The 27,297-nt window shown below is 56.1% G+C and overlaps 2 protein-coding genes across 3 annotated transcripts; both read left to right on the top strand.

The window, feature by feature from the left end:
- The first annotated feature begins 634 nt into the window (after positions 1–634).
- TMEM61 (transmembrane protein 61) lies at positions 635–10,624 on the top strand. 2 transcript variants are annotated; one of them, XM_036113985.2, is made up of 4 exons: positions 635–737; positions 1,123–1,217; positions 4,701–5,050; positions 10,222–10,624. In XM_036113985.2, exons 2-4 carry the CDS (start codon positions 1,203–1,205, stop codon positions 10,514–10,516), a joined length of 660 nt encoding a protein of 219 aa, XP_035969878.1. In that variant the 5' UTR covers positions 635–737; positions 1,123–1,202; the 3' UTR covers positions 10,517–10,624. The 2 variants fall into 2 exon arrangements, with proteins under 2 accessions (XP_035969878.1, XP_035969879.1); XM_036113986.2 differs by having other exon boundaries at positions 647–759.
- A 4,884-nt stretch (positions 10,625–15,508) lies between these two features.
- Positions 15,509–26,998, top strand: BSND (barttin CLCNK type accessory subunit beta). The gene is made up of 4 exons (XM_036113984.2): positions 15,509–15,685; positions 21,538–21,632; positions 23,513–23,782; positions 24,647–26,998. The coding sequence occupies exons 1-4, from the start codon at positions 15,509–15,511 to the stop codon at positions 25,059–25,061; spliced, it is 957 nt and encodes a 318-aa protein (XP_035969877.2). The 3' UTR covers positions 25,062–26,998.
- The last annotated feature ends 299 nt before the right edge of the window (positions 26,999–27,297 follow it).

The following is a 27,297-nucleotide window of genomic DNA, read 5'->3' as shown; positions in this document are numbered from 1 at the left end:
TCTCTCACACCTACACATGTGTGTTTTTAAACGCATTTGGGAACATGCCCTTTTGAAGTCTAAAGCTTCACCTACTAGGTCTTTTTTTTTTAAGATTTATTTATTTATTTTAGAGAGAGAGAATGCGAGTGGGGGGAGGGATAGAGGGAGAAGGAGAGAGAATCTCAAGCAGACTTGAGACCGCTCCCTTCAGTTTTCCCTTCCTTCTCCTAATGTTCTCCATGCTATTCCTTATGTTCCACATGAGTGAAACCACGTGATAATTGTCTTTCTCGTTGGGACTTATTTCACTTAGCATAATCCCCTCCAATTCCATCCACGTCCAGCCATTATTTCTGCCTTCCTCCTCAGGATGTGAGGTCCTGGAGGTAGGTCGTGCTCTCAGATTGAGTGCTCTGAGAAGCAAAACCCAGTTACTTCCAGGAAGTATGGGGTAAACCCTCTTTGGGCCTCAGTTTCCCTTCCTAGAGTCCTCTCCCACCGAGTCCCTCTCAGCTCCCAATCCTGCCCCAGTGGGGTAGCCCGGAGGGGGTGGGGTGGGGACAGCCGCGAGGGCAGCCCGCTCCCGACGGTTGCCACAAGCTCCCTGGCCTGGACACCCTAACCCCGCCCTCCCCGTTCGCGCGGTCGCTTTAAGGTCGGGCGGGGCCGGCTGCTCGGCCCCAGGAGCCCCGACCACGGCCGGCAGGGAGTCTCCGCCAGACGAACGGCGCGCGAGGACCCGGATCGGAGGAGAGGTGCGGCGGGCGGCGCCCCCCAGTACGATTGGAAGCCCGAGCGCTAGTGCAGGGGCCCCGGGCTGGGGCCGCGCGGGGGCCGAGGGCGAAGCCGGGCTCCGCACGCCCCTCGGCGCCCCCGGAGCGCCCCCGCAGCTCGCAGAGCTCTTGCGGGGATCGCAGCCCCCGGGGGGCGCGCGCTTGGGGTGCGGCCGGCTGGGCACCTCTCTGCGCCGCCTGGGGGGCGGCGGGAGCGGGCCGGACGCCCGGCGGCTGCGGGTCGGGGGCATTCGGACACCCCTGGACGAGAGTGAGAGCCGGAACTTGGAGCTTTTGGGGGACGCGGAAAGCCGGGCTAGGGGACCGCCGCTAGGGCCGCTTCCCTAACGTCGGCCGCCTCCTGCAGACCCGAGGGACAGCCGTCCCCAGGATCGCGGCCGCCCTCCGGTCCCCGTGCCTGGACCACGCCTGACCACCTGCCACCCGATGGCTTCCTCCGAGGTGGGTGAAGGCTTACTTCTCTCCCTCCTTCCAGAGCATCTAGGCTTCTCCTAACGCTGATCCCGCCTGGACCCCTTCTCTTCACCTTGACTAGGGGGACTTGCCAGCGGAGAGTGGACACCCAGGTCTCTTCCTGTGTTCTAACTCGCTGGGTGGCCTTGGGCATGGCAGTCAGGGCCTCAGTTTACCCGGCAGTTGATTGGGATGGTTCTGACCACTTCCTGTCCAGATGGTTTAGTTCTTACAGAAAAGTGGCACCTGGCATTCTCTTGTTGGTTACACAGTGTGATCGTGCCCATTTTACAGAGGAGGGAGCTGAGGCGTGGAGAAGTTAGTTAAATTGCCCAGTGTCAGAGCCAGGGTCCATCCTTGTCCAGCTCTGTGTCACCATGCTTCACTTACAGCTTGCCATCCTGCCACCTCAACTTTATAACTTGCTTTTCCCTGCCAAGCAGAATTTGAGCTCAGGGATGCTGAGCAGCTTCAAGGTCACAGAGCTTGGCCATAGTTAGAGGGAGTGATAAATCTGGTGCAGGGAAGGGCCTCTTCTGGCTGGTGGGAGGTGGGGGTGGCAGCAGCAGATAGGCTTCTGGGAGGAGATGGTTGGTGTTTGGACTGGGTCTTGAAGGGGGAGCTGTGAAATGAAGGTCCTGGATGGGGACAAAGGGCTCCCGAGGACGAGGTGCCCAGGCCCCCAGGACTGGGTTCAGATTTGGCACTGACCTCAGGCAAGCTGTGACCCTCGAAGCTCCATAATGCCGTTGTGAGGATTAAGTCAGGGGCCACCAGTAGAGTGCCCAGCCCGTGTCAATGCCCAGTACGTGTCTGCTGCCGCCATCCTCATGTGTGTAGGCCAAGGGAGAAATGGAAAGGGAAATCCCACCTGCAGACCGTCTTCATCTCTGAAGGGCACGGTTAAGGATGATTCATATTTTGCATTTTTATTCTCTTTTTCTCTCTTTTTTTTTTTCCCCACAATGCACAACTACTGCTTTTTTTTTAGAAGTTTAAAAGCATCTTAAGTTACCTTATACAGGAGCAAGTTCTTCAAGTGTTGAGAAGCACAGCAGTTTCTGGCTTTGGGCCAGGTCCTTCGCCTTTCTGGGCTAGGTCTCCTCATTTGTAAAGCAGGAATTTCTTTCCCTGCCCTGACCACCCACCTCAGTTGTGGGGAGTGTGAAGAGGTGCCACGATATACCGGCGAGGGCTTATTAACTGTTATTGATTTGCCGTGAGTTTCTAAACTGTTTTTCCAAGCGGATTTCTGCAGTTTTCCCTCTTGACAGCCTCTCCTAGCTGTCTAGCTTTGGACAGGGAGTAGTCAGGTTCTTTTTCTCCCCCACCACAAATGCTTTGAGCTGGAGACGGGAGGCACTTGCCCCATAGACAGATTCACAGCAAGAGAACAGCAGGTAATTTATGGATGACATTTTTCTATATGCTTCTGGTGGTCTGGGGGCTCAGAAAGATTTGGGGTCCACGCCTGGGGCACCCCTGTTACATGTATACATTCTCTTTTTCTCTCACACCTACACGTGTGTGTTTTTAAACACATTTGGGAACAAACCCTTTTGAAGTCTAAAGCTTCACCTACTAGGTCTTTTTTTTTTTTTAAGATTTATTTATTTATTTTAGAGAGAGAGAATGCGAGTGGGGGGAGGGATAGAGGGAGAAGGAGAGAGAATCTCAAGCAGACTCCCTCTTGAGTGCAGAGTCCAACGCGGCCTCCATCCCAGGGCCCCGGGATCATGACCTGAGCCGAAACCAAGAGCCAGCCTCCTAATTGACTGAGCCGCCCAGGCGCCCCTTTGCCTACTAGATCTTGAACATTTTACTATGACCCTCGGCTCCCCCAGGATCACACCTTTGAATGGCTGCACAGCCGGGCATCATTTGGGCGCAGCACGCTTGGCTGGGTGAACCCCCATTCGGAAGGTATTCCTGATCACTGAAGTCTAGGGTCTGTGAGTTCCCCAGCCCCCAGCTTCACTGACGTAGATTTTGTAAGAGGAGACGGTGTCTCTTTAACTTCTCCTAGAGGCCTGCTAAAGAACCTGCCCTTTATAAGGGAAAGGAAACAGGCCCGGGGCAGTTGGTAAGCTTACCCCAGAGCTGCAGAGTGGGGACCAAAGGCAGGCCTCCACTCCGTGGCTGGGTGCTGGAGCCGCTGGGATCCTGTGTTCCCTCCCTCCTCTCAGCTGGGAGGGAGGCTTTTCACATAGCAGGTGTTTACCCAGTAATACTTCCCCTCACTTAAGGGAATTTCTTCAACAAATGTGTATTGAGCAGCTACTATGTGCTAGGCACTGGGGGATATAGCCGTGAACGGGGCCAACGTGGACCCTGTCCTCAGGGTGCTCACTGTCTGGTGGGGAGCACAAGCAAAGAAGAAGTTAAACCCAGACAGAGAAGTGCTGTGATCCGAGAAGTCCCCGGGGACTTGGTGTTTAAGTGGAGGCTTCTTGGGTGAGGGCCAACCTGAGCCTTGAGGGGAGATAATGGCAGGTTACCAGACAGAACAGCGCGGACAATGGCCTAGAGGTTGGCTTTGGGGACAACATGGATGTGGGTTTAGTTCCTTCCTGTCTGTGGGATCTGGGGTCAGATTTCCTCCCAGTGTTTGTTTTTCCTGTGCATTTTTTCTTTGCCTGATGGCGATAACCCACCATGCATAATTGGGTATACTGAGCCGAAAAAAGGAAGATATCTGCATTTCCCCCCTTGTTGTTCAACATTGGTGCTGAGCTTGTTTTCTCAAACAGGTTATTGATATTCCATCCAGAGGGTATGCCATGCTTTACTCACCCTGTCCCTGTAGTTGGACATTTAGGCTTCCTCCAAATTAGGACCCTTAAAAGTAAGGCCAGGGTGGACACCTTTTTGCACAAAGGGGCTACCTGTCATGGATGTCAACTTGGGGCTCCTCAGTGCCCTCTCCCACATCTGCTCCTTTACCTGCCCTGGGTCTGTGCCTTCCTCTGCCAGCTGGAGGGAAGTACGGCCCCCTCTCAGGATTGTGACCGGGGGAAGCGAGCCACTGCATCCCCAGCAGGTCCCACCGTGGAAGGCCTGGTGGGCCCAACGAGCGTGCCTGCTGGTCCCTCCCAGCCTGTAGCAGACGGGCCGGCGGGGGTGGGGCTGGGGCGGTGGGGGGTCATACGCACCAGGCTGATGGGGCCTGTGAGGCCTGGGGGCCCCCCGGAGTGAACAGGGCCACACTTACTGAGCTCCTGCTGGGTCCCAGGCATGGTGCTCGGAACTTGGGACACATTCTCGGTGACCTCTGAAACAGCCCTGCGGAGTTGGGAGTATCATCTCCATTTTACAGATGAGGAAAACAGAGGCACAGAGGAGTCAAATGACCTCTCCAAGGTTACACAGTGACCTCAGACAGGCAGGGGAGGACTGAGACCGGGGTCTCCAGTCCCGCGGCAGGCCTCTCTCATGGCCCATTTTCTCCTCTCTCCCCTTCTCTGTATTCAGACGTGTGACGCGAGCCGAGTGGCCTCCCCTCTGCGCTACTGCGTGACGGTCAGCGGCACGGTGCTTCTGGTAGCTGGGACACTCTGCTTCGCTTGGTGGAGTGAAGGAGAGGCAGGGGCTCAGCCCGGCCAGCCGGCCCCACCCACTGGGCACCCCATGCCTGAGGCCCCCAGGCCCCTGCTCAGGTCGGTCAGCTTCTTCTGCTGCGGCGCGGGAGGCCTGCTACTACTCTTGGGCCTGCTGTGGTCCGTCAAGGCCAGCACCCGGGGGCCTCCCCGGTGGGACTCATATCACCTCTCCAGAGACCTGTACTACCTCACTGCGGAGCCCTCGGAGAAGGAGAGCTATAGGTCAGCAGGGCAGGGTGGAGGTGATGAGTGGGGGTCGGTGCGTAAGGCACTGTCACGCAATCAGGACTTTGTGTAGCAAATTCTCATGGGGTTTCTCCTCTGGACCAGGCCTGGCCTATGTCCTGGGGATTTGGAGGCTGATCAGCACTGTCTTGGAGGAGTTTAAAGCCCTTTGTCAGACTTTGACAAACCAAGGTAGTTAGAGCTGTCAGAGAGGGGCAGACATGGTCCTGTGGAGATGTGGAGAAATCCAGGGGGCTTCCTGGAGGAGGTGGCAATTGAGCTCAGCATGATATGGGGCAGAGGACCAAAGAGGTTAAGAGCCCAGGCCCAGGAGTCAAACCTACTGGGATCCTTTCCTGGTTCTGTCACTAACTAGCAAGTAGGAAAGTAGATCGTGCAACCCTACGGAGCCTCAACTTACTCATCTGAAGTAAGACAGAGAACAGCACAATAATAGCAAACACCTGTATTCACCCATGTGCCAGACACTGTTCTAGGTGCTTTGCATATATTTACTCATTTTGTATTTACAGCAGTTCTCTGAAGTGTGTCCTGTACCCCATTTATAGATGAGAACATTGAAGCACCCAAGCACGAACTGACTTGCCCAAGGACACCCAGCTAGTGCGCGTCATAGTCAGGACCTGAACCCAGAGTCGGCGCTCTCACTGCTCCTTAGCTTAGCGGACATGCAGATGCAGAACTTAGCTCAGCCCCTGGCACACAGTAGATGCACAGTAAATGTAACCTTTCCTCAAGTGGATAAGGTAGAGAGAGGCGGTTTAGGCAGGCAGAAGAGCCTGTGCAAAGGCTCGGGGGCAGGGTGGGGGTGGAGACAAAATCTTGCATTAAGACCATATTTCTCAACCTTTTAAAAATGATTGCTCCCTCTAAGGAGCCTTTTTAGGCATTTTTTTTCTTCATCCCCCACCCCCTCCATGAAATGTTCATGCCACAGATACACTGTTGGCTCTATATGTATATTTGTGTTATATACATAAATGGAGTATCACCAAGATACCAAGAACCCATTTTTTGCCCTGTGGCGAATGCATGCATTACAGTGCGCACTTGTTACATATTAATTCATTCAGTCAGTTATGGGCTGTGCCTACATATCGAGGTCCTGCCTACAATTCCAGTCCTGTCGCCTGCAACGTAAAAATCACTGTTATCATTTACAGAAGAAGGTGAGGTATATCCAGCTAGCAAGTGGCCAAGCCTGCTGGCTGCAAAGCTGCCATTCTCCCACCCCAGCCTGCAATCCCTGGGTTTTGGGGTGTTAGGGGCTAAGCCAGACATTAGTGAGCTGGCCTGGGACCTGGACACCCTTCTCCCCTTAGGGAGAGGGGAAAATGTATTCTGAGTTAAAGAATGTAACAAATTCTTCCTGCTACTGGCCTGTGACTCCCCGAGGTCAGAGACAATAGAGTATTCACCAGGGGCCACTTGGTACAATGGTCTGGCCTTGGTTTGACCCAACTGTTAGAGGGAAGGGCAAGGCCTCGGGGACTCTCCAGCCAATCCCCTCACTTCTCTGCTGAAAAGCCTGGTCTCAGAGAGACCAAGGACCTACCTGGTCACACAGCGAGTCAGTGGTTGACTGGAACCAGGCCAGCCCTCGGGGTGCGCTGGACTACAGCCTTTCCGTCCTCGCCCAGCCTGGCCTGACCGCTTGGGGTGGGTGTTGTCTGTACACACAAGCGTGTTGACTCAACAGGGTCGGGGCCACGGTGTGTGTGTCAGGTGGGGCCAGTTGGCCTTCATTCCCTGCAGGGCCAGGGAGAAGCCCACCCAGGAGGGTGCTCATGGCCCATCAGGTCCAGAGACCCAAGTCATAGGTCCAGAACGAGGATGGCCAGAAGTCGGGGAGGCTGCTTCTGTGAATGACTTTCTTGTCCCTGGAGCTGACATCGCCCGGCCCTGCTGCTTTGTGAGGCCAGCCTCTGGCCCCCACGGGGAGGCTACTCTGCTGGCAGCTGGACAGGAGGCCTCCCGGGGCCCCCAACCCTCAGTGAGCCCAGCAGAAAAAGCCTGGGTCTATTCAGACGTGAGGCTTTCAGCGTCTGCTCTTTCGTCGATAAGCGGTGTGGCCTTGAGCATGTTACTTGGACTCTCTGAACTGTGTCTAATTCCTCATCTGTCTTCTGGCCGTGACAGAACTTTTCCCTGAGATGGCTGAGAGGCTCGGATGAGGTGATGGATGAGGAAGTGTAGGCCCTGCAAGGTTCATGCACACTTTAGCTCTGCTGCTGGGCATGACTCTGCTTTATAGCTTGCCGGGCACTCCGGTGCCCACTCACTTGATTTGAGCCTCAACGGTAGGAGGTAAGCGTAAGGATTAGGCCCATTTTACAGACAAGGCAGCTAAGGTGTGGACAGATTAGGGTTTGGGATGGGAAGAAGGGTGATAGGTGCTGTTGGCTTGAGCTTTGCAATTAGACGGGGCTGGGGCTTTGCTGTTCAGTTGATGCGTGACCTTTACTTGTCTGTACAATGGCTGAGAGCCATGCCCCCAGGCTTGTCACAGACATGACGTAGATTAGGGAACTTACACACTGGGCAAATAGTAGTTCATCCTTGTCCCTTTCCCTACTGTGGTTGCCCGACTCAGCTGAAGGGTAGAAGAGGGAATGCGGGGCCCAGGCCTCCTGCCCCCATGGGGCTCCAGGGACTAGGGCAGGCCCTAGCCTCGGTGGAGCTTGCTGTGCCCGGGGATCCTAGTGGCAGACCCGCCCCACACACCTGCAGGGCGCCGTATCCAGAATATTCCATGAATGGAGCCTCCATCTGGAAGTGTGTGATATGGCCACCCTGCATGGGGCCTCGTGGTCCCCAAGTTCCCAGCCTCTGGACCGCGGGTATGGAACTTGGGGCTGGCTGGGCGCAGCTGGTTACTAAGGCCACATCAGGTGGCATGAGGGCCACTCCATGTCTGCCCTATAAGCAAACTTCCTGCTGTGGGCTGAGCTTACCTGGCATCTGTGCCCTGCCCAGCCAGCTGTTGCCTGCTCAGATCATCCCAGGTGCACCGCACATCTGGCTCACATCTCCAGAGCTTGGAGAAACAGGGAGAGGCAGGGGTGTGCTGGGAGGGGAGCAGGGCAGAGGACGTGGGGGGGAGCTGCACGTCCAGGGACGTTACCCGCCTTTTTCTGAGTGTTGTCAGAGCTTTTTCCATTTTCCCCGTCCCTGAATCTTTAAATGGGAATTGTTATCCCCATTTTACAGATGAGGAGAAAGAGGCTGAGAGAGGCCGTGTGAACACGGCCTAGGTCACGCAACAATAGACAACAACAGAATCTAGCTTGCTGGCCTCCAGAAGCAAAATTCTTTGCCTGCCCTCACATGCAAAGGATGCTGGGAACTCAGAGGAGAATGAGACCCCCTAGGAGCTTCCTCAGCTGCAGGGCTCCCGGGCTGTCTTCCAGAGGAGGAGGGTCAGTGGGAGAAGCGTGGACGGGGAGCCCAGGCTTGGCTCCTGGCTGGTGCCCTCCATCAGGCTGGCACACAGGCTGGGGGTCAGCCCTGGGCTCCCCACCGTGACCCTGTCTGTGACTGGAGCAGCAAGCCCATCTCCCCAGGGGGTCACTCTGAGGGCTGTGGTTGCCTGGGGCTGAGAAGACACGTTGTCCAGAGAAGGGCCATGGCCCCCGGCGGGTGACGGGGGCTCCCATGAGGGGCAGCAGCCAGTGTCCGGCACAGCCCCCCACCAGGCCGGAGAGTGAAGTTCCCTCCACCACCTCTTCCGACCCCCAGGGCTGGCCTCCTGCCATCTAGACAGGCAGACCCCCGGGTGTGGATTGAACTGCTTCCTCATCCGCTCCAGACTGATGAGCGTGGGCAAGTGACAGGCTCTCTGAGCCTGTATGGCACTTACCGTGCAGGAGATCTGTGACAAGTTTTGTCCCCCATGCCCCTTCCTCACAGAGACTTTTGAGATTTTGTTATTGGCTCCTGTTTATGGAGCGTGTGCTAAGTGCCCCTTCCCCTATATCATCTCAATTAATCTTCGTATAGTCCCGTGACAGAGGTGCCATTTTTGTCCTCATTTTATAGATGGGGAAATTGAGGCTCAGATTAATGGAGTTACTGACCCCACCATCTTCCACCAAGAATGGGGCAGAGCAGAGAGTTGAACTAGCCAGCGCCCGACTCCTAACTCGATGTGGAAAGCGACCTTCGGGATCACATGGTCGGCCCCTGTATCTGGCAGCATCATCACCAAAGCCGAAACAGCCCAGACCTAGGATCAGTGATACTCCCACCCGCCAGGGTCCTGGGAAGGGAAGAAGCACTAACTCCCTAGAGGTGACCCACCAGGCTTCTGAGAGTGTTGTGGCTAGGATACGGGTAACCTGTTTTTGGAATCTAGCCCGTGGAGCCTGGTCCGAGAAGCCTCACAGGACCTGGTCTCTGTCCTAAGTCCCTGCAGGCTAGTTCATTTATTGGAGGTAGGGCACGTCACAGGAAAGCCAGGCTGTTTACAGATAGATGTGGTTGACCTGGTAGATACTGAGCTCTCCATCTCTGGGGTTATGCAAGCGTAGGTAATCACTCTGCAGACTTATCATATGGGGTCTCAAGTGTCCAGATGGGCAGGAGAATTGTCTCCCATCCTTCCTTAAGCATCCACAACTCCGGATCTTGTAAGGGATATTACAATAAGCTACAAGTCTTTCTGCTTATGAACCATCACTCTGTCTTTCAGCAAACATCCCCAGACCCCTGCCCTCAGCCCCTGGATGCTCAGTCCCTGGTGGGGTCAGGGCGGTGACAGGGGGAGAGTGCTCTGGGAGCCCAGAGCAGGGAGTGAGAGCTATGCTGGGGGAGGGACCAGCCAAGGAAGCTTAGCAGAGGCGTCTCACAGGACAAGTGGGGACTGGTTCCAGCCCAGCGGGGATGAACTTCCCTGCAGAGAGAGCTGAGAAGGTGCAAGGAGCATGTGTGGGCAGCTAACGGCATGGGCAGGGAGGCCAGAGGGGAGGGCTGAGGCTGCCAGGGCTGGCTCATGCCAAGCTCCAAGAGTGTAGCCGAGGCGCCGGGAGGCCCGCACAGGGTTTGGACCAGGGCACGAAGTCTTCCCCAGCCCCAGCCTTCCCTGCTCTTTCCCTGCACGCAGTCGCTTTCGCCCTCGCCCCTGCTACAGCCGCTCTTCTGTCCCGTAGGCTCCCAGAGGTGGCTGCCATCCCCACTTACGAGGAGGCCATGTGCTGCCCTCTCGCCGAGGGGCCCCCGACACGGCCCGCGGACCCCCTGGAGGAAGGCCTGAAGGACGGTGCCTCTGGGGATGCCCTGCTCGGGACCCAGCGCCCCCTGCCGCCGCCCAGCTACGAGAGCGTCGTTGGTGCCGTGCGGGGCATCTCCGGAGAGACAGGCCCGGCTCAGACTGCAGGGGGGCGAAGCTCAAGGCTCCCGGCAGACCCCAGAGCTGGAGACAGGTGGTGCGCGTGGGCCGTATAGTGCAGGGCCCGGCACATGGGGGCACGCGACAAATGTTTGCTGCTGAATGCTCGCATCTTGACCTATTGCTGTGTAACAGACGGCTTCAAATAAATGCATTTCATTCTCTCTCGTGACGCTAGGCGCTGCCTGGGCCTGGCCAGGTGGCTCTTCCGTAGCCCGCGCTGGTGGGGCTGCAGTCCTGAGGGGCCCGGCTGGGCCAGAATGTCCAAGACGGTGCACTCAGACGGCTGGCCGTTAGTGCTGGCTGTCAGCTGGGGGACTCTGTTGTCCAGATGAGAAGGTGGGGGCCCAGGGGCAGGGGCAGGACGGGCCCGAGGTCACACACTGAGTTTAGAATCGGGAAGAATGTGGGCTCCGAATTCAGACCACCTGGGCATGCGTCCACCCCGGACCAGTCGAGTGACCTTGAACAAGGGACTTTGCCTCTCTGCCTTGGCTTCTGCAGGTGTAAAAGGGGAATCAGGAGTGACAAAGGCCCCAGCCCCTACCCGAGGAGCTGAGTTGTGAGGACTGCCTGAGGTGATAGCAGCTGGTGGTGTGAGCTCACATGGGCCCTGTGGGCGCAGTCCTAATGCTTCAAATGATAAATGCACATCTTCGCCCAATGGCAGGTGTCTATGAGTACTCAGCGATGTCTGATTTTGTTAGTCACCCCCCTCCACCCAGGGCAAATTTGGCCTCTGCTCCCATACCTCCTGTGACAGGGAGCTCATTACCTAGCCTTACTTTCCAATATGGCAGAAATGTCTGTTCTCTGCCCATCTACATTCTGCATCCCTCATTTCCACCTCACTCCATTCACAGATGAGAAAGTCAGCTTAGGGAGGTGAAGTAACCTTCCCAGGGTCACACAGCAAGCAGAGATTCAAAGTCCTGGGGCTCAGTCAGCTGGATAAGGGTGGCATTCCCTGAGGGCCGACTGTACGCCCGGGCAGGCCTCTGCGTTGTTTCACGCCGTCATGATGCTCTGCTATGGGTGGTGTTCCCATTTACCAGGCGAGGAAACTGAGCCTCAGAGGGGTAAAATCACAGAGAATAAGGCCAGAGCCGGTGGCTTCAATCAAGCTTGCCTGTGCTTCTCTCTCTGGCCTCCCTCTCTTCTGGAACTTCTATCCATCCTTCCATTCCCCAATAGCAATTAAGAGCCTCCCCGTTCTAGCCCCTGGGGTTAGAACAGTGCACAAAACAAAGTCCCCAGCCTGCAATAGTGGGAGACAGACAAGAGACAAATAAATAATGTATCTAGCATGATAGATGGGGATGCCTACTACAGAGAAAAATCAATCGGAAAGGAGGACAGGGAACCCCGGTGGGGGGGAGGGGGTACTGCAGTTTTAGACGTCACAGCAGGGAGGCCTCAACCTGAAGATGACCTTTGGACAGAAGCTTGAAGGAGGAGAGGGAAGGGGGCAGGCAAATGTCTGGAGGAAGAGTTTTCCAGGCAGAAGGAACAGCAGGTGCAAAGGCCTTGGGGTGCCTTGTGTTCTGAGAAGAGCTCGGAGCCAGGGGGCTGGAGTAGAGTGAGAGGAGGCAGGGCAGGAGATGGGCTGGGGGGGAGGTGATGGGGTGTGCGGCAAGGGCAAATTATCTAGGGCCTGGTAGGCTGTTTTGAGGTCTCTGGGTGCCCTTCTAGGGTTCTGAGCAGAGCAGTGACATGGTCTGACCTGGCATCTGGGTTGAAAAGAGACTTCAGGGGGCAAGGGTAGAAGCAGAGAGCATTCAGGGAGACAGATGATGGGGGCTGGGACCAGAGTGATGGGCAGAAGTTGAGGGTGAGAAGTATTGGATTAGAGGCTCAGAGCTAGAGCCAACAGGATATGGGTGTGAAGAGGAGGTAAGGATGCTGGCCAGGATATCCAGGTGATGGCCTGAATAATGCTGGAAGGATGGAGGTGACATGGGAGGGGCAGGTCTGAGGAGGTAGGGGAGGAGTATGCAGGGTAGGGCAGTGTAGGGGCGAGGGTGTGCATGGCATTTAGAGTTTTAGCTCCAGCCATTACTTACCCTTGGGCCTTTGCACTTGCTGATCGCTGTCTGAGTTTTTTTTCTGCCCTGACAGAACTCCAAATGACCTCTCAAGGATCACTTCTATGAATCTGTCCCTTCATTCCTCCCATCCCCCCCCCCCCAGTCTATCCCTCTCTCTGCTCTGTGCATGTGCTGGACCTCACCCACGTCTCAGAGCCTTACTGTTCCCCAGAAAGAGGGACCAAGTGCCATCACTCTCTGAAACCCTGTATTTATCAGAGTGCCTTGCACTTCAGGGTATCCGGCATGTAGTAGGTGCTCAGCAAGAGACTGATTGGGGACCTGGTTTGAATTCCTGGATCTGCTATTTACAGGTTTTGCGACCTTGGGTAGCTCACCTTGCCTCCACTAGCCTCAGTTTCTGCATCTGTCAAATGGGTGTGATCTTTCCCCTCCCTGCCTCTGAGGATTTTGCGAGGATCCTGAATCTACCCGATAGGAAGAAAAGAGCGGTTAGCGCGCCCTCTGCTGGAAGATGAGACCCCTGACCCGCTCCTCCCACTGACGCCCGCTTGGCTGGGAGGGAAAGGCCGCAGGCCGGCGGGAGGGGAGCCGCTGGGAGCACGGAGAGCTGGACACACACGTTCCCCTGTAACCGTCACCGCGGCTCTGTGGAGGAGGTTACATTAGATCCATTCTACGGAGCACCTACTTGTCCCAGAGCTTCTTACGCGCTGTCACTCCCTTTTTTTTAAGAGGAGAGAAAAGGAGGAACCGAGGCTGGCTCGTGCAGAGGAAATAAAAGGTGGGGCGCGGAGGAAAATGCTCTGGTGACTGGGAGGCCTCTGGAAGGGCTAAGGACCAAATCTGTCTACATCGGGGCTGGGGCTGCATGGGTCTTGGTCCTCGTTTAGCCACCGACTCGGTTTGGGAAGGTACCGGCCAGTCCCTGCCACTCCTCAGGCTCCGTTTCTTCGCCTGTGAAATGGGCACGATAAGCGCGGACACGGGCAGAGACGCCTGATTGAACGGGCCTGCGAGTGCCCTGCAGAGCGCGTGCTACGACGGCCACCAGGGGGCGCGAGAGGCTCCCGCTGGACGGGGACCGCGCACATCCACTCACTCCCCACCGCCGCGCCAGGACCCCACAGCGGGGGCTGAGGCCCCTCTGGGCCTCGGTCTCCTTTTCTGGGCGGGGCGCCTCTCGCTTCCCTTCCCTGAGCCTCCATAAGACGATGATAATCGTGTTGCCCTGGAGGGTCCAGCCATGTTGATAATCAGATTACAAGGCACCTGTTCCTCCATTAGGTCACTTCCCAGCACAGTACCTAGGAGGTGGCCTAATACCACTTTCAAGGCACAGGTGACAAGTCTCAGGCCCAGAGTGGAGCCACCAGCCCAAGTTCACCTGGGGAATCAAACCTGGATGTGACCGGGTGACTCTCAGCCCTTCCTGACCTCTTAGCAACTTCTCACTGTGAGGGTCTCCTGAGCTGTTACAGGGGACCCCAGCCCCCTCCCCTGCAAACTGTAGAGTACAGCCCGGCTGGATCTGACGGCTGGTGAAGGAGAAACCGCTGCTGGAGAAAGTGTCTGTGGGCAGGAACACCAGGCAGAGGGCGTGAACATAGGTGTGGACAAGCACAGCTCGTGTTGGGGAGGAGGGAGAAAGTAGTGACGACAAACAGAAACCCCCCAAAACCTACTAAGTCTGGACGCCAGATCGCACGGTGACAATTTAACCCTGTAAAAACTATAAAGTTACCATCTTCCTTTAGAGATCCCCATGGCCTTCATTTTCCTATAATCCTGTAAAGGAATCTGATTTTTCCCATCAGCCCGTCCTCAGGACTGAAACTCCAACCTTAGAATGCCATTCTTAGGGTGAAGACATCTTCTGAGGTTAGGAGGCTGAGGACTCCCTGTCAGTCATTCACACCCCACAGGGGCATCAACACACACAGACTTTCTAGGGGGCAGCTCATTGGGAGCAGGTCTGGGGGAGCACAGAGTATGAGAACGGAAAGAGGAACACAGGGAGGCCAGGCCTGGAGACAGCTCTGGTCCTGGGAGGTGTGGTTATTATCCCCATTGTACAGGCGAGGAAAACCGAGGCACAGAGAGGGAATTTCATCAAGAGTATGCTGCCCTCGGCAGAGGAGCCAGAACCCACGGCCTGGCCACCGGGGCCCGCACTTTGAACCTTGACCCACAGTGAGACAGTATCACATGGTGGCTGGCGCACGGCCTCTGGGTTCCACTTCCAGGGGCTCTGCCATGTCCACCTGTGTGACCTTGGGCACTTGACCCCCGCCCCATCCTCCTCTGTAAAGTGGAGATAGTAGTAGTTGCCTCACGGGGTTCCCTTCATTGAGTTAATACCTGTACCACGTGGACAACCGTGTCCTGCCTGCAGCCACCGTCCGGTAAATAGGAGCTATCACTCCTCAACCCCAGATGGGCCCACGACCTCGAAGGGTCCAGAGTGCTTCAGGATCCTCAGATGCTGGCCCATGGGGTCCTGGAAACTTCCAGCGGCATTCTAATGTCTTTTGGCTGTGGCACTGTACCCTGCGCCCCTGGCCGGACGGCACGGGGCCACCTGTCCAACCCAGCTCGGCCCCACGCAGGCAAATGAGGTGATGTCAAAGCCTTGGCTGGGGCCCAGCCCCTGAAACCTCCCCCTCTCCCTCCCTCATGTTTTCCCTCCTTCAGATTCACACACACACACACACACACACACACACACACACACACACACACACGCTCTGGCTGGGCCCAGAGGGAAGGTGAGAGGGAGAGAAGGTGGGGGGGTGTGGCACAGGGCCACCGAAGCGTAGCTCCTCCAGCCTGGTGAATGGTGCCCCCGACTGCCGCTGGCCCTGGAGGGAGCCGCCCTGCCTTCAGCTGGAAGCCCCAATCCGCAGCGATCCCCAAGCCTCATCCTTCTCTGTGCGAGCGTGTGCAGGCGTCCACACGGGTTCGCCGGCCCCGCTCACCCCCAGGCCCGGCCAGGCAGCCATGGCCGACGAGAAGACCTTCCGCATCGGCTTCATTGTGCTGGGGCTCTTCCTGCTGGCCCTCGGCACGTTCCTCATGAGCCACGACCGGCCCCAGGTCTACGGCACCTTCTACGCCATGGGCTGCGTCATGGTGATCGGGGGCGTCATCTGGAGCATGTGCCAATGCTACCCCAAGGTAGGTGGTGGCGGCATCGGGTGGGCTGCAGGCCCGGGCCCAGGAGGGTCCTGTTCTGGGTATAATCCCCCATCTTTCACTGGTCTTTCCATCCTCCCCTCTTCTACTCTCTTTTCTTCCCTTTGCCCTCCTGAGCATCCCTCCCTCCCTCCCTCCCTCTCTCCCTCCATCCCTCCCTCCATCCATCCCTCCCTCCATCCCTCCAGACCTCCCTCCCTCCCTCCCTCCCCCCATCCCTCCCTCCCTCTGTCCCTCCGTCCATCCCTCCAGGCCTCCCTCCGTCCCTCCTTCCATCTCTCCGTCGTCATAAGGACTGATCAGAAGCCCCCTGGGTCTGGAGCCCTGAACCATGAGGGAGACGCAGCAAAACCCCGACACACAGTCATGTGCTTGAAACCACAGCTAAGGAGTGTTTGCTGCCTGCCAGGCACTCCTGCGTTCACGGAGTATGTAGTTCATCCTCACCCAGAACTTTCTGGTACTGTCTGTAGTTCATTTCACAGTGGAGAAACACCAGGCTCGGAAAGGTGAGGTCCCACAGCTCCTAAGTGTCAGAGTTGGGGTCGCAGCTCAGCTGCATGTGACTTAAAATACAAGCCTCTCCCTCGGAGGGCTTTCCCTGTGTCCCAGAGCTGCCGAGAGTTCCGGGGAGGGTCAGCCGTAGCCCGCATGGGTGGGGCAGCGCTCTCTTCTTCCGTTTAATGTAGTCCTAGCCTTCTGAGTGACTTAGTGATGAGAAGAGCACTGGTTTGGGAGCCTGAGCTCCAGCTCTGTCTCAAACTCTGTGTGACCTTTGTCTTTCTGAACCTTGGTTTCTTTCATCTGTAAAATGGGCCCCAAGCTCCTATTTCTCCCAGCCTCCCAGAGTTACTATGAAGATCAGAGAAGATATGTTTTATAAACGGTAGGGTGTTGTATTTAGGAGAAGGGCTTCCAGTCTCACTGTTACCAGTCCTCCCAACAATGCCTGGACCATGTCAGGGGTTGTAATCCTTCAGGGCCCAGAGAGGATGAGCGACTTTTCCAAGGTCACACAGCTGGTAAGACAGACCCAGGGAGACAAGGAGAGAACTTGGGTTCTGTCTCTAACTGCCCAGAAGACTTTGTCCAAGTGCCTTCCCTCTCTGAGCCTGTTTCCTCATTTGTACAAAGTGTGTGTCAGGAAGAGGGGTGGGAGAGGGGGTGCATTGAAGGGCCTGCCCCATGGGTCCTGACGTGTAGGGATGTAGGGCTCCAGACCCTGGGCAGCCCACGACCTGCAGCCCCCTCCTACCTCCCACCTGGGTGGCTGGGCTCAGGGGTTCCGGAGAGGAGGGAGGAAGCTCCTGGGGGCCTGGGCCCGGCTCTCCCCAGCCCTGCCCCCTCCATGGGCCAGCCGTGGGCTGTCAGGGCGTTCGGTGCTGGGGCAGTCTGGACTGGTTTGTAGCCATTTCCCAAGCAGTTTACAGTCAACTAGCCTCTGTCTGTGCAATGCCCTGAGCACAGGTCACGGCAAGAAGAGGTCCCTGGGGCACAAGCCACCCATGTTACCACCTCTGTTGTCATCCTCCCAGTGAGGAGACGGGATCCTGGGGCCCGGCAAGGGGACAGCAGGGGTTTGGAGGGCCGTGTCCTTCCTGTCCTCTCCCCCTTTACCGGAGGTGGCTCTAGAGGGGGCGGGGGGATGCAGAGGGACCCGGTGGCAGTGGCGGGTGAGGGAGAGAGGGAGAGGGAATCCTACTGGGTATTAATGAGTAACTGTTGATAGATTCACGTGTTCAGGTGCTGGGGAGGCAGCAGGGCAGGGGAGAAACAGCACGGGCTTTCGTGTCCCAGGCCCAGCTTTAAATCCCTCCTCCCTCTGCCCCCTTCGGTGACCTTGGCAGAGCCTTGCACGGCCCAGTGTGGGGAACCTGGGGGGTCTCGTCTGTGGGGGGCCGGTGTCACACGTTGTCCTCAGGGCTGGTGTTTGTGGCGCTGGGCAGGTCTCCGTATGCGTGTGCAGGGGCGTGAGCACTGGCGTGGGTCTGTGGGGGGGTGTGTCTCAGAGACGCAAGCAAGGAAGGAAAGCATGTTGTGGACCCGTGACGTGTGCTGGAGCAAGGGGCCTTGTCTCCCACATCGTCTCAGTGCCTGGCCCATTGGAGCCCTCAGCAGGTGCTGGTGCCCATCCTCCCCCCACCCAAGGCCCACCAAATGGGAATTTTCTGGATTGAAAGAAATATAACTATAAGGGAATGGAATCGCCAATTAAGATATAAGAATAACATGAATTGAGCTGTCCCTGTCTTTGAGGAGCTGGGAATCTTGTCGGGGACACAATGTTCTGCCTGATGGGGAGGGAGTAGGCTTCGCGGAGAAGATGAGCTGGCCTTTGTAGGCTAAGTAGAAGTTTGCCAAGCAGAGAAGATGGGGAAAGACTTTCTAAGAAGAAGGAACAGCACGATCAAAAGAAGGAGGTAAAAGCAAGGAGAGTGGGTCAACACAGCTGCTGCATGTGGGGGCTGGAAGGAAGGTGGAGACAGAGTGGGCTCAGCTCCACAGGGCCTGGGGTGCCGAGCTAAAGAATATGGACCTTACCCTTCAGTTGATGAGACAAGAGAGGGACATGATTAGCTTTGCAGTTCAGGAAAGTTATCAGGCTGACATCTGAGAAGAGGAAGGTTCAGGGGCAGCCAGGCCAGAGGAGGAGGCTCTTTCACGAGGCCAGGTGAGAGATGATGGGCCCCTGGACCGAGGCAGCATTTGAACCCAAGGCTGCAGGAGCCAAGAAGACATTGCTCATTCATCATATGTTCAGTCCCTGCTGTGGCTAGATATAGGACTGAGCTTCTGCTGAACTTATCTCATTGAATTTCTGAAGTAGACTTGGTCAGATGTGGTGATCAGCTGGACCTCAGGCATGAGAGAGGAGGAGGAATTGGGGCAAAGCCAGAAGATGGGCCAGGCAGGGATGCTGTGTCCATTGGCTGAGATGGGGCAAGGTTGCTGGGAGAAGGGAAGGGTTGGCAGAGAAAACAGGGCCTCTCCCCGTCTGGCTTCTGTTTCTACCCACAGTTCCCCTAGTCCCCTCTCCTGCCTAGTCCACTGGAATCCAGTACCAGGCCCCTGATTGATGGTTGATGGATCTGTCTTCTCCATGGGTATCCCTCACTCCCTCTGCTCCCTCCCTTTGGGGACTGCTTGGAGCTCTGACTAAACACAAATTTGTCTGGGTACTCTCCTCCTGAGAACTCCTCCAGGGCTCCCACTGCTTCTGGATAAAGACTGAACTCCTTAGTCTGATGTTCGGGGTCTTCATAGTCTGGTATCCCCCCACCAGTTTCAACTCTGTCCCCCTCTCTTAAAAGGACTTGTGTTCTAACATGCTCCAGCCTTTCCTTCTCCCTCAGGCTTTTCACTGTGGTGATAAAGCTGATGATGTATTTGGTGATGATGATGGTGATAGTGATGATGATAGTGGTGATGGTGGTGATGGTGATGCTGGTGATGGTGGTGATGGTGATGATGACATAATGATGTTGATGGAGATGATGGTGATGGTGATGGTGATGATGGTGATGATATGATGATGATGATGGAAGTGAAGATAGTGGTAGTGGTGGTGATGATGGTGATAGTGATGGTAATGATAGGATGATGATATTGATGGAGATGATGATGGTGGCAGTGGTGATGGTGATGGTCGTAGTAATGGTGATAATGGTGATGGTGGTGGTGATGATGGTGATAATGATGATGTGATGATAATGTTGATGGAGATGATGATGGTGGTGGTGGTGTTGATGATGGTGATAATGATGACGATATGATGATAATGTTGATGGAGATGATGATGGTGGTGGTGATGATGGTGGTGGTGATGGTGATGATGGTGATAATGATGATGATATGATGATAATGTTGATGGAGATGATGGTGGCGGTGGTGGTAGTGATGGTGACGGTTGTAGTAATGTTGATGGAGCTGATGATGGTGATAGTGATGGTAATGATAGGATGATGATGTTGATGGAGATGATGATGGTGGTGGTGGTGATGGTGATGGTTGTAGTCATGGTGATAACAGTGATGGTGGTGGTGGTGGTTGTGGGCATAGTGATAATGATGATGATGGTGAGGAGGAGAAAGGGGAGAAGGTGGTCACTGGGCCATGAGGTAATGAGGCAGATGAAGGAGCAGCTTCTAAGAAGTATAGAGCCAGCTGGCAAGTGCAGGGTATCCGTGGTGGGTGTGGAAGATACCAAGATCCCTGCCTTATTTCTAGACATTTCAGAGAAGCTTACTCCTCATAGGAGTTCTAAGAGCCCCTCCATCCATCATTCCCTTCCTCCCAGCAGGATGGAGCTTTTCTGGTGCAGACAAGTGTCTTTTACTCATCATGCTCTGTAGGAAGAGATAAAAGGGGCTGCTATTTTTGACTCTGGTATAACACAGTGGGGTCTTGTCAAGTATTTGTTGAACAAATTTTCAGTTGAGGAGAGCAAGACTCAGGTCAGATAACTTCATCTTCAGTAACATCGAACTATGGTTTACTGAGTAGCTACTATGTGCCCAGCATTGTGCTGGGGGCTTCCTTATACAGTATCTCGTGGGATCCTCACAACGACCCCAGGAGACAGGTATCGCCGGCATCATTTAAAAAAATTGCGGTAAAATACCCATAACATAAAATTTACTGTCTTACCATTTTTAAGTGTACAGTTCAGTAGTGTTTTTTTAAATATATATATATTTTTTATTTTTTAGTAACCTCTACACCTAATGTGAGGCTCAAACCCACAACTCCCAGATCAGGAGTCACATGCTCCACCAGCGGAGCCAGCGCGGTGCCCCTACAGTTCAGTAGTGTTAATTAAATGCACCCTGTTGCGCAACCGATCTCCAGAAGTCTTTCCATCTTGCCAAGCTGAAACTGTATACCCATTAAAGAATAACTCCCCACCTCCCTCCCTCCAGTCTGTGGCAACCACCGTTCTACTCTCTGTATGAATTTGACTATTGTGGGTACCTCATGTAAGTGGACTCCTACAGAATTTGTCTTTTTGTTATTAGCTTATTTCTTCAAGGCTCATTCATGTCGTGGCATGTGTCAGAGCTGCCCTCCTTTCTAAGGCCAAATAATGGTCCATTGCATGTATGTACCACATTTTGTTTATCTATTCAGCTGTTGTTGGACACTTGGGTTGTTTCCACTTTTTGGCTGTTATGAACAATGCCGCAAATATCTCTTTGAGGCTAGCCCTTTTTACAGAGAGGCACATAGAGGCTCCGAGAGGAGAGATGACCTGCCCAAGGGAGGAATCTTCCCTAGTCTCCCGGACCCCAAGGGCAGGGCTCCTTCTGTCTCATCCCACGGCCTCCTTTATGACCTGCCTCCCCTCTGCCACCTGGTCTCCGCCCCATGTGCTGCACTTGCAGAGAACCCCCGATCCCTGAAAGTTCCAGTACAGGGACTGGTGGGTGCAATTTCAGCCGTTTACCTCCCTGTCCCCCACCACAGCCTCTGTGCCAAGAAATACATGACACTCACTCACCAGATATGGATGAAGCCCCTACTCCGTGCCAGGCACATTCTGGGCACTGGACCAGGACCCTGGGAAATGACAAGATACCACCTCCTCAGGGGCAGGGATGTTTGTTTTGTTTGCTCATTGCTGCCCTCTGGTGCCTGGGAGACTGCCTGGCACACAGCTGGTGCTCAATAAATGTCTTTTGGGTGAGTGAAGAGCCAGGTGGGAGCAAGAGCCCAGAGGTGCATCCACCCACTGGCGCTGGGCCCTGAGCAGACCCCTCTGCTGTCACACAGGGAGGCCCTCCAGGGCAGGATGGGTGGGAGCCACACAAAGAAGCCTTCTTTCCTTTGCCCTGCAGATCACCTTCATACCTGCTGACTCTGACTTCCAAGGCATCCTGGCCCCAAAGGCACTGGGCCTGCTGGAGAATGGGCTTGCTGCCGAGATGAAGAGGTAGGGCCAGGCTCTCCAGGGCGGGGGTGGAGCAGGGGGAGTCCCTCAGGCCAGTCTCCTCTTCCAGCAGAGGGTGATGGAGTCGGGTGGGATGGGTGGGGGGGGTCTCCTCCGCTGGCTCCAGCTCTCTGCCTTGCCTCCTCACTTACTGAGAGCATGCTATTGGAAATCAGGATTGTTTTGAACTCTCAATTCTACGAGGTAGGCATTATTATCCCCATTTTAAAGATGAGGGAACTGAGGCTCAGGGACTTTGTCCTGTCTTAGAGCGAGTTCGTGGCCGACCAAAATCAAAACCAGGTGTGGCCCCAGATCCCAAACAGCTGTGACGGCTCCTCTGGCAAACAGGGGGGCATGTCGATGGCCAAGCACAGCCCTGCGGCTCTCCACTTACAGGCTGTGGGATTCGGGGAACGCAACTCACCTCTCTTTGCCCCACCTATGAAATAGGGGCACTGATCACACCTTTCTCCTAGGGCTTCGGGGGGCTGAGGGAGTTAATATAAGCAAAGCACTAAGAACAGCGTCACCGTTAGTAAGACGTGCTTCCTATCAACCTGAGATCCAAGCAGGCAGTTTGCCTCATTACTTCCTTCAGTCCTCATAGGAGCCCCGTGAAATGGGGGTGTCAGGCCCTTTACACCGAGGAGGAAACTGAGGCTCAAGAAGTACAATCTCAGGGCACCTGGGCGGCTCAGTCAGTTAAGCGTCTGACTCTTGATTTTGGCTCAGGTCACGATCTCAGGGTCGTGAGATCTAGCCCCACATCCAGCTCCGCGCTGGGCTTGGAGCCTGCTTGGGATTCTCTCTCTCTCTCTCTCCCTCTCCCTCTGCCCCTCCCCATCTCTCTCTTTCTCCCTCTCTAAAACAAACAAGCAAACCAACAAAAAAAGAAGTATAATCACGGGCCTCAAACCTCACAGGGAGTCAGTGACGGACCAGACCAGACCTGCCTCCCTGGAGGGACCAGGCCTGGCTCATCAGGACACAGGAGCGAGCACTCCAGCCCTGGATGGGAGTGGGACCAGCTGCCCTCGCCACCCCTGGAGGCTGTGACTGCTCAGAAGGCCGGGCTGCAGGTCCAGGGTCTGTGGCCAGGGCTCTGGAATTCTCTACTTTGCTTGGGGAAGGAGGCAGTGATGATATTTTCTGTTCCTGGCACACAGAGTGACCACATGTCCCCGGGGGAATGAGGTGGCTAGCCTCTGGGTGGGCATAGGACTGCAGCTGAGCTCCAGGCTCCTTCTGTGTGATCTTGGGCAAGGGGTCTAGTCCCTGCCCCTCACTTCCCGGAGAGGCTATAGAGAGCATAGAGAAGGGGACGGCTGGAGCCCCAGCACTGCCACCTGGTGTTTGAGGCACTCAGGGCAAGCCAGCCCGTCTCCCAGTTACGGTGCGGATTCGATGTGGCGCCTGACGCAGCCTGGCAGGCAAGGAACACTCAATAACTGGGATGTTGCTGCTGTGTCCTCATCCGAACCCCGGGCACGACCACTCTGCTTCACGGTGCAGAATGAATGCGATGGTAGGCGTGGGCTTTCAGCTCACTGTCTGTAACACAGCACGCTCTCAGGCAATGCGAACTGGCCTGCATTTCACAAGTGGACTCCTGGGGTTAACTTTGGAGACGTGCAGTGAGAGGAGCAGTGACTGGTCTGAGAGTCTAAGCTCTGCCACTCTTTGTTGGGCCTCAGTTACCCCATCCACGAACTGGGTACAGTTACATCCCCCAAAGTCTTGAGGTCAGGGGAGACCAGATGTCCAGAGCAGGAGGGTGGAGGGCGGGGGGTGGGGGGACAACACCGATGTCTCCTCCTGCGATGTCTGCTGGGTGGTCTCACCTGCCTGTTTTTCTCTGCTCTCTGCCGTGCCCTGCCCAGCCCGCAGCCCCCATACGTCAGGCTGTGGGAGGAAGCCGCCTATGACCAGAGCCTGCCCGACTTCAGCAACATCCAGATGAAGGTCATGGGCTACCGTGAGGACCCTCGCCCGCTGCTGGCCCCCCAGCTGGGACAGCCGCAGCTGGGAGCCAGTGATGGAGGAGAAGGTGGCCCCCATGATGCTCAGGGCTGGATGGAGGCTGCGGTGGTCATCCACAGGGCCTCAGATGAGGACGAGGGAGAAAGCAACCTGATTCCAAGCAGGCCTGGGTGAGTGCTCAGAGTGCAGGGGTGGGGGTGCTGTCCAGTTCCTGCATGAAGCAGGCGGGGCTGTGGGCCACTCAGGGCCAGTTGGGGACATTTGGGAGTAGTGAGGGCACGGGGGTGGGGACGCCCTGAGAGGCAGCGGGTAGAGCAGACGCATGAGTCTGGCTTAGTCGGTCAGGCCTGAGTTCGAATCCCAGCTCCTCTGCTGTGTAGCCTTGGCAAGTTTCTTATCCTCCTGAGCCTCAGTTTCCCCATGTGGGAACAATGACTCTTGCCTCAGAGGGTTGTTGTGAGAACTGGGACAGTGAGTTCAAATCTGGACTCTGTCGCTGATGTGCTCTGTGACGTCAGGCAGGTCACTCGCACCCACCCTGTCCCTGGCTGGTTATGAACTAGGTTTCTCATTCATCCATTTATTCACTCATCCCACCAACATTGCTGGGCACCTACTCCCTGCCAGACCTCAATGGCCCCCACCCTGCAGGAGCTACCAGTCCGATGGGGGAGGCGGACGAGGGAACAGAAGGTGACACCTTGTGTGGTGGGGGCTGAGGGCCCACAGGAGACCCCTGAGTGGCCAGAGAGGCAGGGGAAGAACCTGGTTTGGATCATAACATAATGCCCATTGCTTGAGCACCTACTGTGTGCGAGGCATTGTGCAAAGGGCTTGGTACATGCTATGTGCTGTAATCCTTGGAGACAACCATAGGAGTGAGTATGATTATGTTCCCCCACTTTGTAAGGGTGGAAACTGAGGCCCAGACAGGTGAACTCACCTCCCCTGGGCTTTGCAGCTGGTGGCTGGAATTTGGACCTGGGCAGTCTGACTCAGAGCAACTCTGGCTCTCTGGGCCTTTGTTCCTGCAGCCTCCAGGCCTGTCCCCAGGGACCTGCACCCTTGGCTTCCTTCCAAGATGACCTGGACGTGGCCTCCGATGAGGGCAGCAGCCCCAACCCCTCTCCACCGGAGGGGGAGGAGCCTCACTGCCCACCTCGGGAGCTCCCGGCCTGCAAGTGCCGGCTGGACCGCTTCCATGACTTTGCCCTGATCGACGCCCCAACGGCAGAGGGTGCGTCTCCAGGGGGCCAGCGGCGGGACACTGCCCTGTCCAGCTGCTGGCAGCCGTCCCGGGGGACGAAAGAGGAGGAAGAGAAGGCTTCAGACCCAGGTTCAGAGCAGTCAGAGCGGGAAGAGGAAGACTTGTACTATGGGCTGCCGGACAGCCCTGGGGACCCCCTCCCGGACGAGGAACTGGGCTTTGAGCCCGATGCCCAGGCCTGAGATGCATCTGCTCCCTGCGTTCTAGCCCCGCACCACTGCTAACCCCCATGTGACCTCACAGGGCCTCAGTGTTCCTGTCTGCGAAATGGGGTTATGTGGAGGTTCATGCGAGACAGTGGGCCTGAGAGCACTTGAAGTGCTCAAAGTGGTGCATGGGGATGGGGTGCTTGCTGTCCGGGCTCTTCCACTGTTCACTTTCTTTGGGGAAGCGTTGAAGGTAAAATATGATTCACTGAGAAGAATTGCAGCTGCTGGGGCCCTCAAGAGCCTTTTCCGCCTCCCCACAAAGCAGGCCTCTGAACAAGACCCTCCTTGGTGCTACCCTCAAGGCCCTGATCCTCTGTGAAGGTCTCTCAGGGTTCCCGTTCCTATGGAGTCTTGTCGCCACCCCCCGATGTCCCCTCCCCGCCCCACACCCAGGTGGATGGTGGGATCCGTCTTCACTCAGAGCTAATCACGTCCATCCTGCCCACATCCCTCCTGTGGCTCCCATCACCCCAGATCCAAAACCTTCCATGCCTCACCTCTGTGGCCCTCCCGACTTTCTCCCTGGTCAGCCCCGTGCCACAACCTCTGCTCTCCCGCTCCCCTAAGCCCGTCCCAGGCTGTCCCCTCCAGCAGCATGCCCTTTGCTTCTTTGTCTGTCTGGCAAATTCACGCTCATCCTTCAAACCCCGGCACAGATGCCCCTCCTCTGAAAGCTTTGCCTGATGTCACCACGAGTTCCTTCTGGCTCCTCTATGCCACCTTCGGGCCTTGTACATTGATTGCTGGCGTGTGACCACCTGCTCAAGGCTAGACCTCTGCTCTGCTCACCTCGGTACCTCCTTGCTCAGATCAGTGGTCATCGAAGGCTGACAAAACTGACCAGAGCCTTTTGCAGATGACGCCCCCACCCCTAACTCTTAGACTCCCAGGCCCTTTACCCTCAGGCAGTCAAACCTCCGAAGGGCATGCATCGGAGTCACAAAGGCAGGCAGAAAGCCCACAGAGAGGCCCCTTTTCCTGCAGAACACATCTGCATTGGCTGAGGATGGGGGCTGAAATGAAGCCTCCTGGCTTGATTCAGTTTGATTCGGGTGGTGTTTACTGAGCATCTACTGTGTGCTGCACACTAAGCCGGGACTTTTAGGGGGAGAGAGACATGAACTGATAAGGTTCTTGCCCTCCAAGAGCTTACCATCTACTGAGCTTGGTGCCTTGTAAGTTAGGGAGCAGAGCAGTTAGAAATGGACAGTAGAGTCCAGAGACGGCCGAGTGACAACCACACAACCACCTGGCCCATCGAATGCAGGGACAGATGGCTCAGGCTGCCTGAGCAGGCCCTGAAGATAGCACCGCGCTGCAGCTCCACGGTGTCATGCTTGCATCAGGCTGATCTGCGCAAAGCGCCCGCACATCCCAGCATAGACGGCAGGGGCTTCGGAGAAAGGGGCGGCAGCAGACCTCCCACCGGGTCCGCGCACACGGCACTTGCACCCGGGCCCACTGGGAGGAGGAGGCCTTCATCGAGGCCAGGCCTCTGGCTGTGGGGTGGGGATCTCAGCCGAGGGCAGGGCCTGCCCCCTGTGCTGAGTCAGAAGTGCACGCCCCTGGGCTGCCTGGGTGGCACCGTTGGTTAAGCCTCCGGTGCTCGGTTCCGGCTCAGGCCCTGGCCTCAGGGTCGTGAGACCAAGCCCCGCATCAGGCTCCACACTCAGCGCAGAGTCTGCTCAAGACTCGCTCTGCCCTCCCCCCCACCAATAAAATAAACAAGTAAAATCTTAAAAGAATAATTAAAAAAAAAATGAAGTGCACACCCCTGGAAACACACTCCTCTTTTATTCTGGGTCATTACTTCCTCCCAGTAGGAAAGCCTCTATAGTGAGGGGTGCCCCCGGGCGCATGCCCTCTGCTGTAACGTGGCCCCGCTAATGGCCCCGAGACAGCAGGCACGGCAAGGCGCCCCGTGTTCCTGCACCCTGCTTGCTAAGGCCGGGGAGCAGGTGACCTGCATCAGAAGGGCCGTCTGGGCAAACAGCTAAAATAAAGTTTTCAGTGTTTAAAGGGGTCACTTTCACCTGCAAATTCTTTTATGTGAAACCACCCGTTCCCCCCCTGGGCAGGCTAAATAGGGCATCGTGCCTGGCAGGCACTGTGGGCACTCTCCGGAAAGCGAATGCCAAGCACGGGGCATGACCCCGCGGGACAGCTGTGTGGTACAGAAGCTCAGGGTGGCCCCGCACCCCTGAATCAC

This window comes from Halichoerus grypus, chromosome 5 (assembly GCF_964656455.1).
Source record: "Halichoerus grypus chromosome 5, mHalGry1.hap1.1, whole genome shotgun sequence".
NCBI lineage: Eukaryota > Metazoa > Chordata > Mammalia > Carnivora > Phocidae > Halichoerus > Halichoerus grypus.
This window is presented reverse-complemented; position numbering and strand designations above follow the sequence as displayed.

Bases quoted from the DNA above. Each gene is read 5' to 3' on its own strand.
- TMEM61 (XM_036113985.2), top strand. The intron at 5,051-10,221 runs GTCAGCAGGGCA...TCTGTCCCGTAG, and splicing joins TCGGAGAAGGAGAGCTATAG to GCTCCCAGAGGTGGCTGCCA.
- BSND (XM_036113984.2), top strand. From the start codon at position 15,509: ATGGCCGACGAGAAGACCTTCCGCATCGGCTTCATTGTGCTGGGGCTC. The intron at 21,633-23,512 runs GTAGGGCCAGGC...TGCCCTGCCCAG, and splicing joins CTTGCTGCCGAGATGAAGAG to CCCGCAGCCCCCATACGTCA. The intron at 23,783-24,646 runs GTGAGTGCTCAG...TTGTTCCTGCAG, and splicing joins CTGATTCCAAGCAGGCCTGG to CCTCCAGGCCTGTCCCCAGG.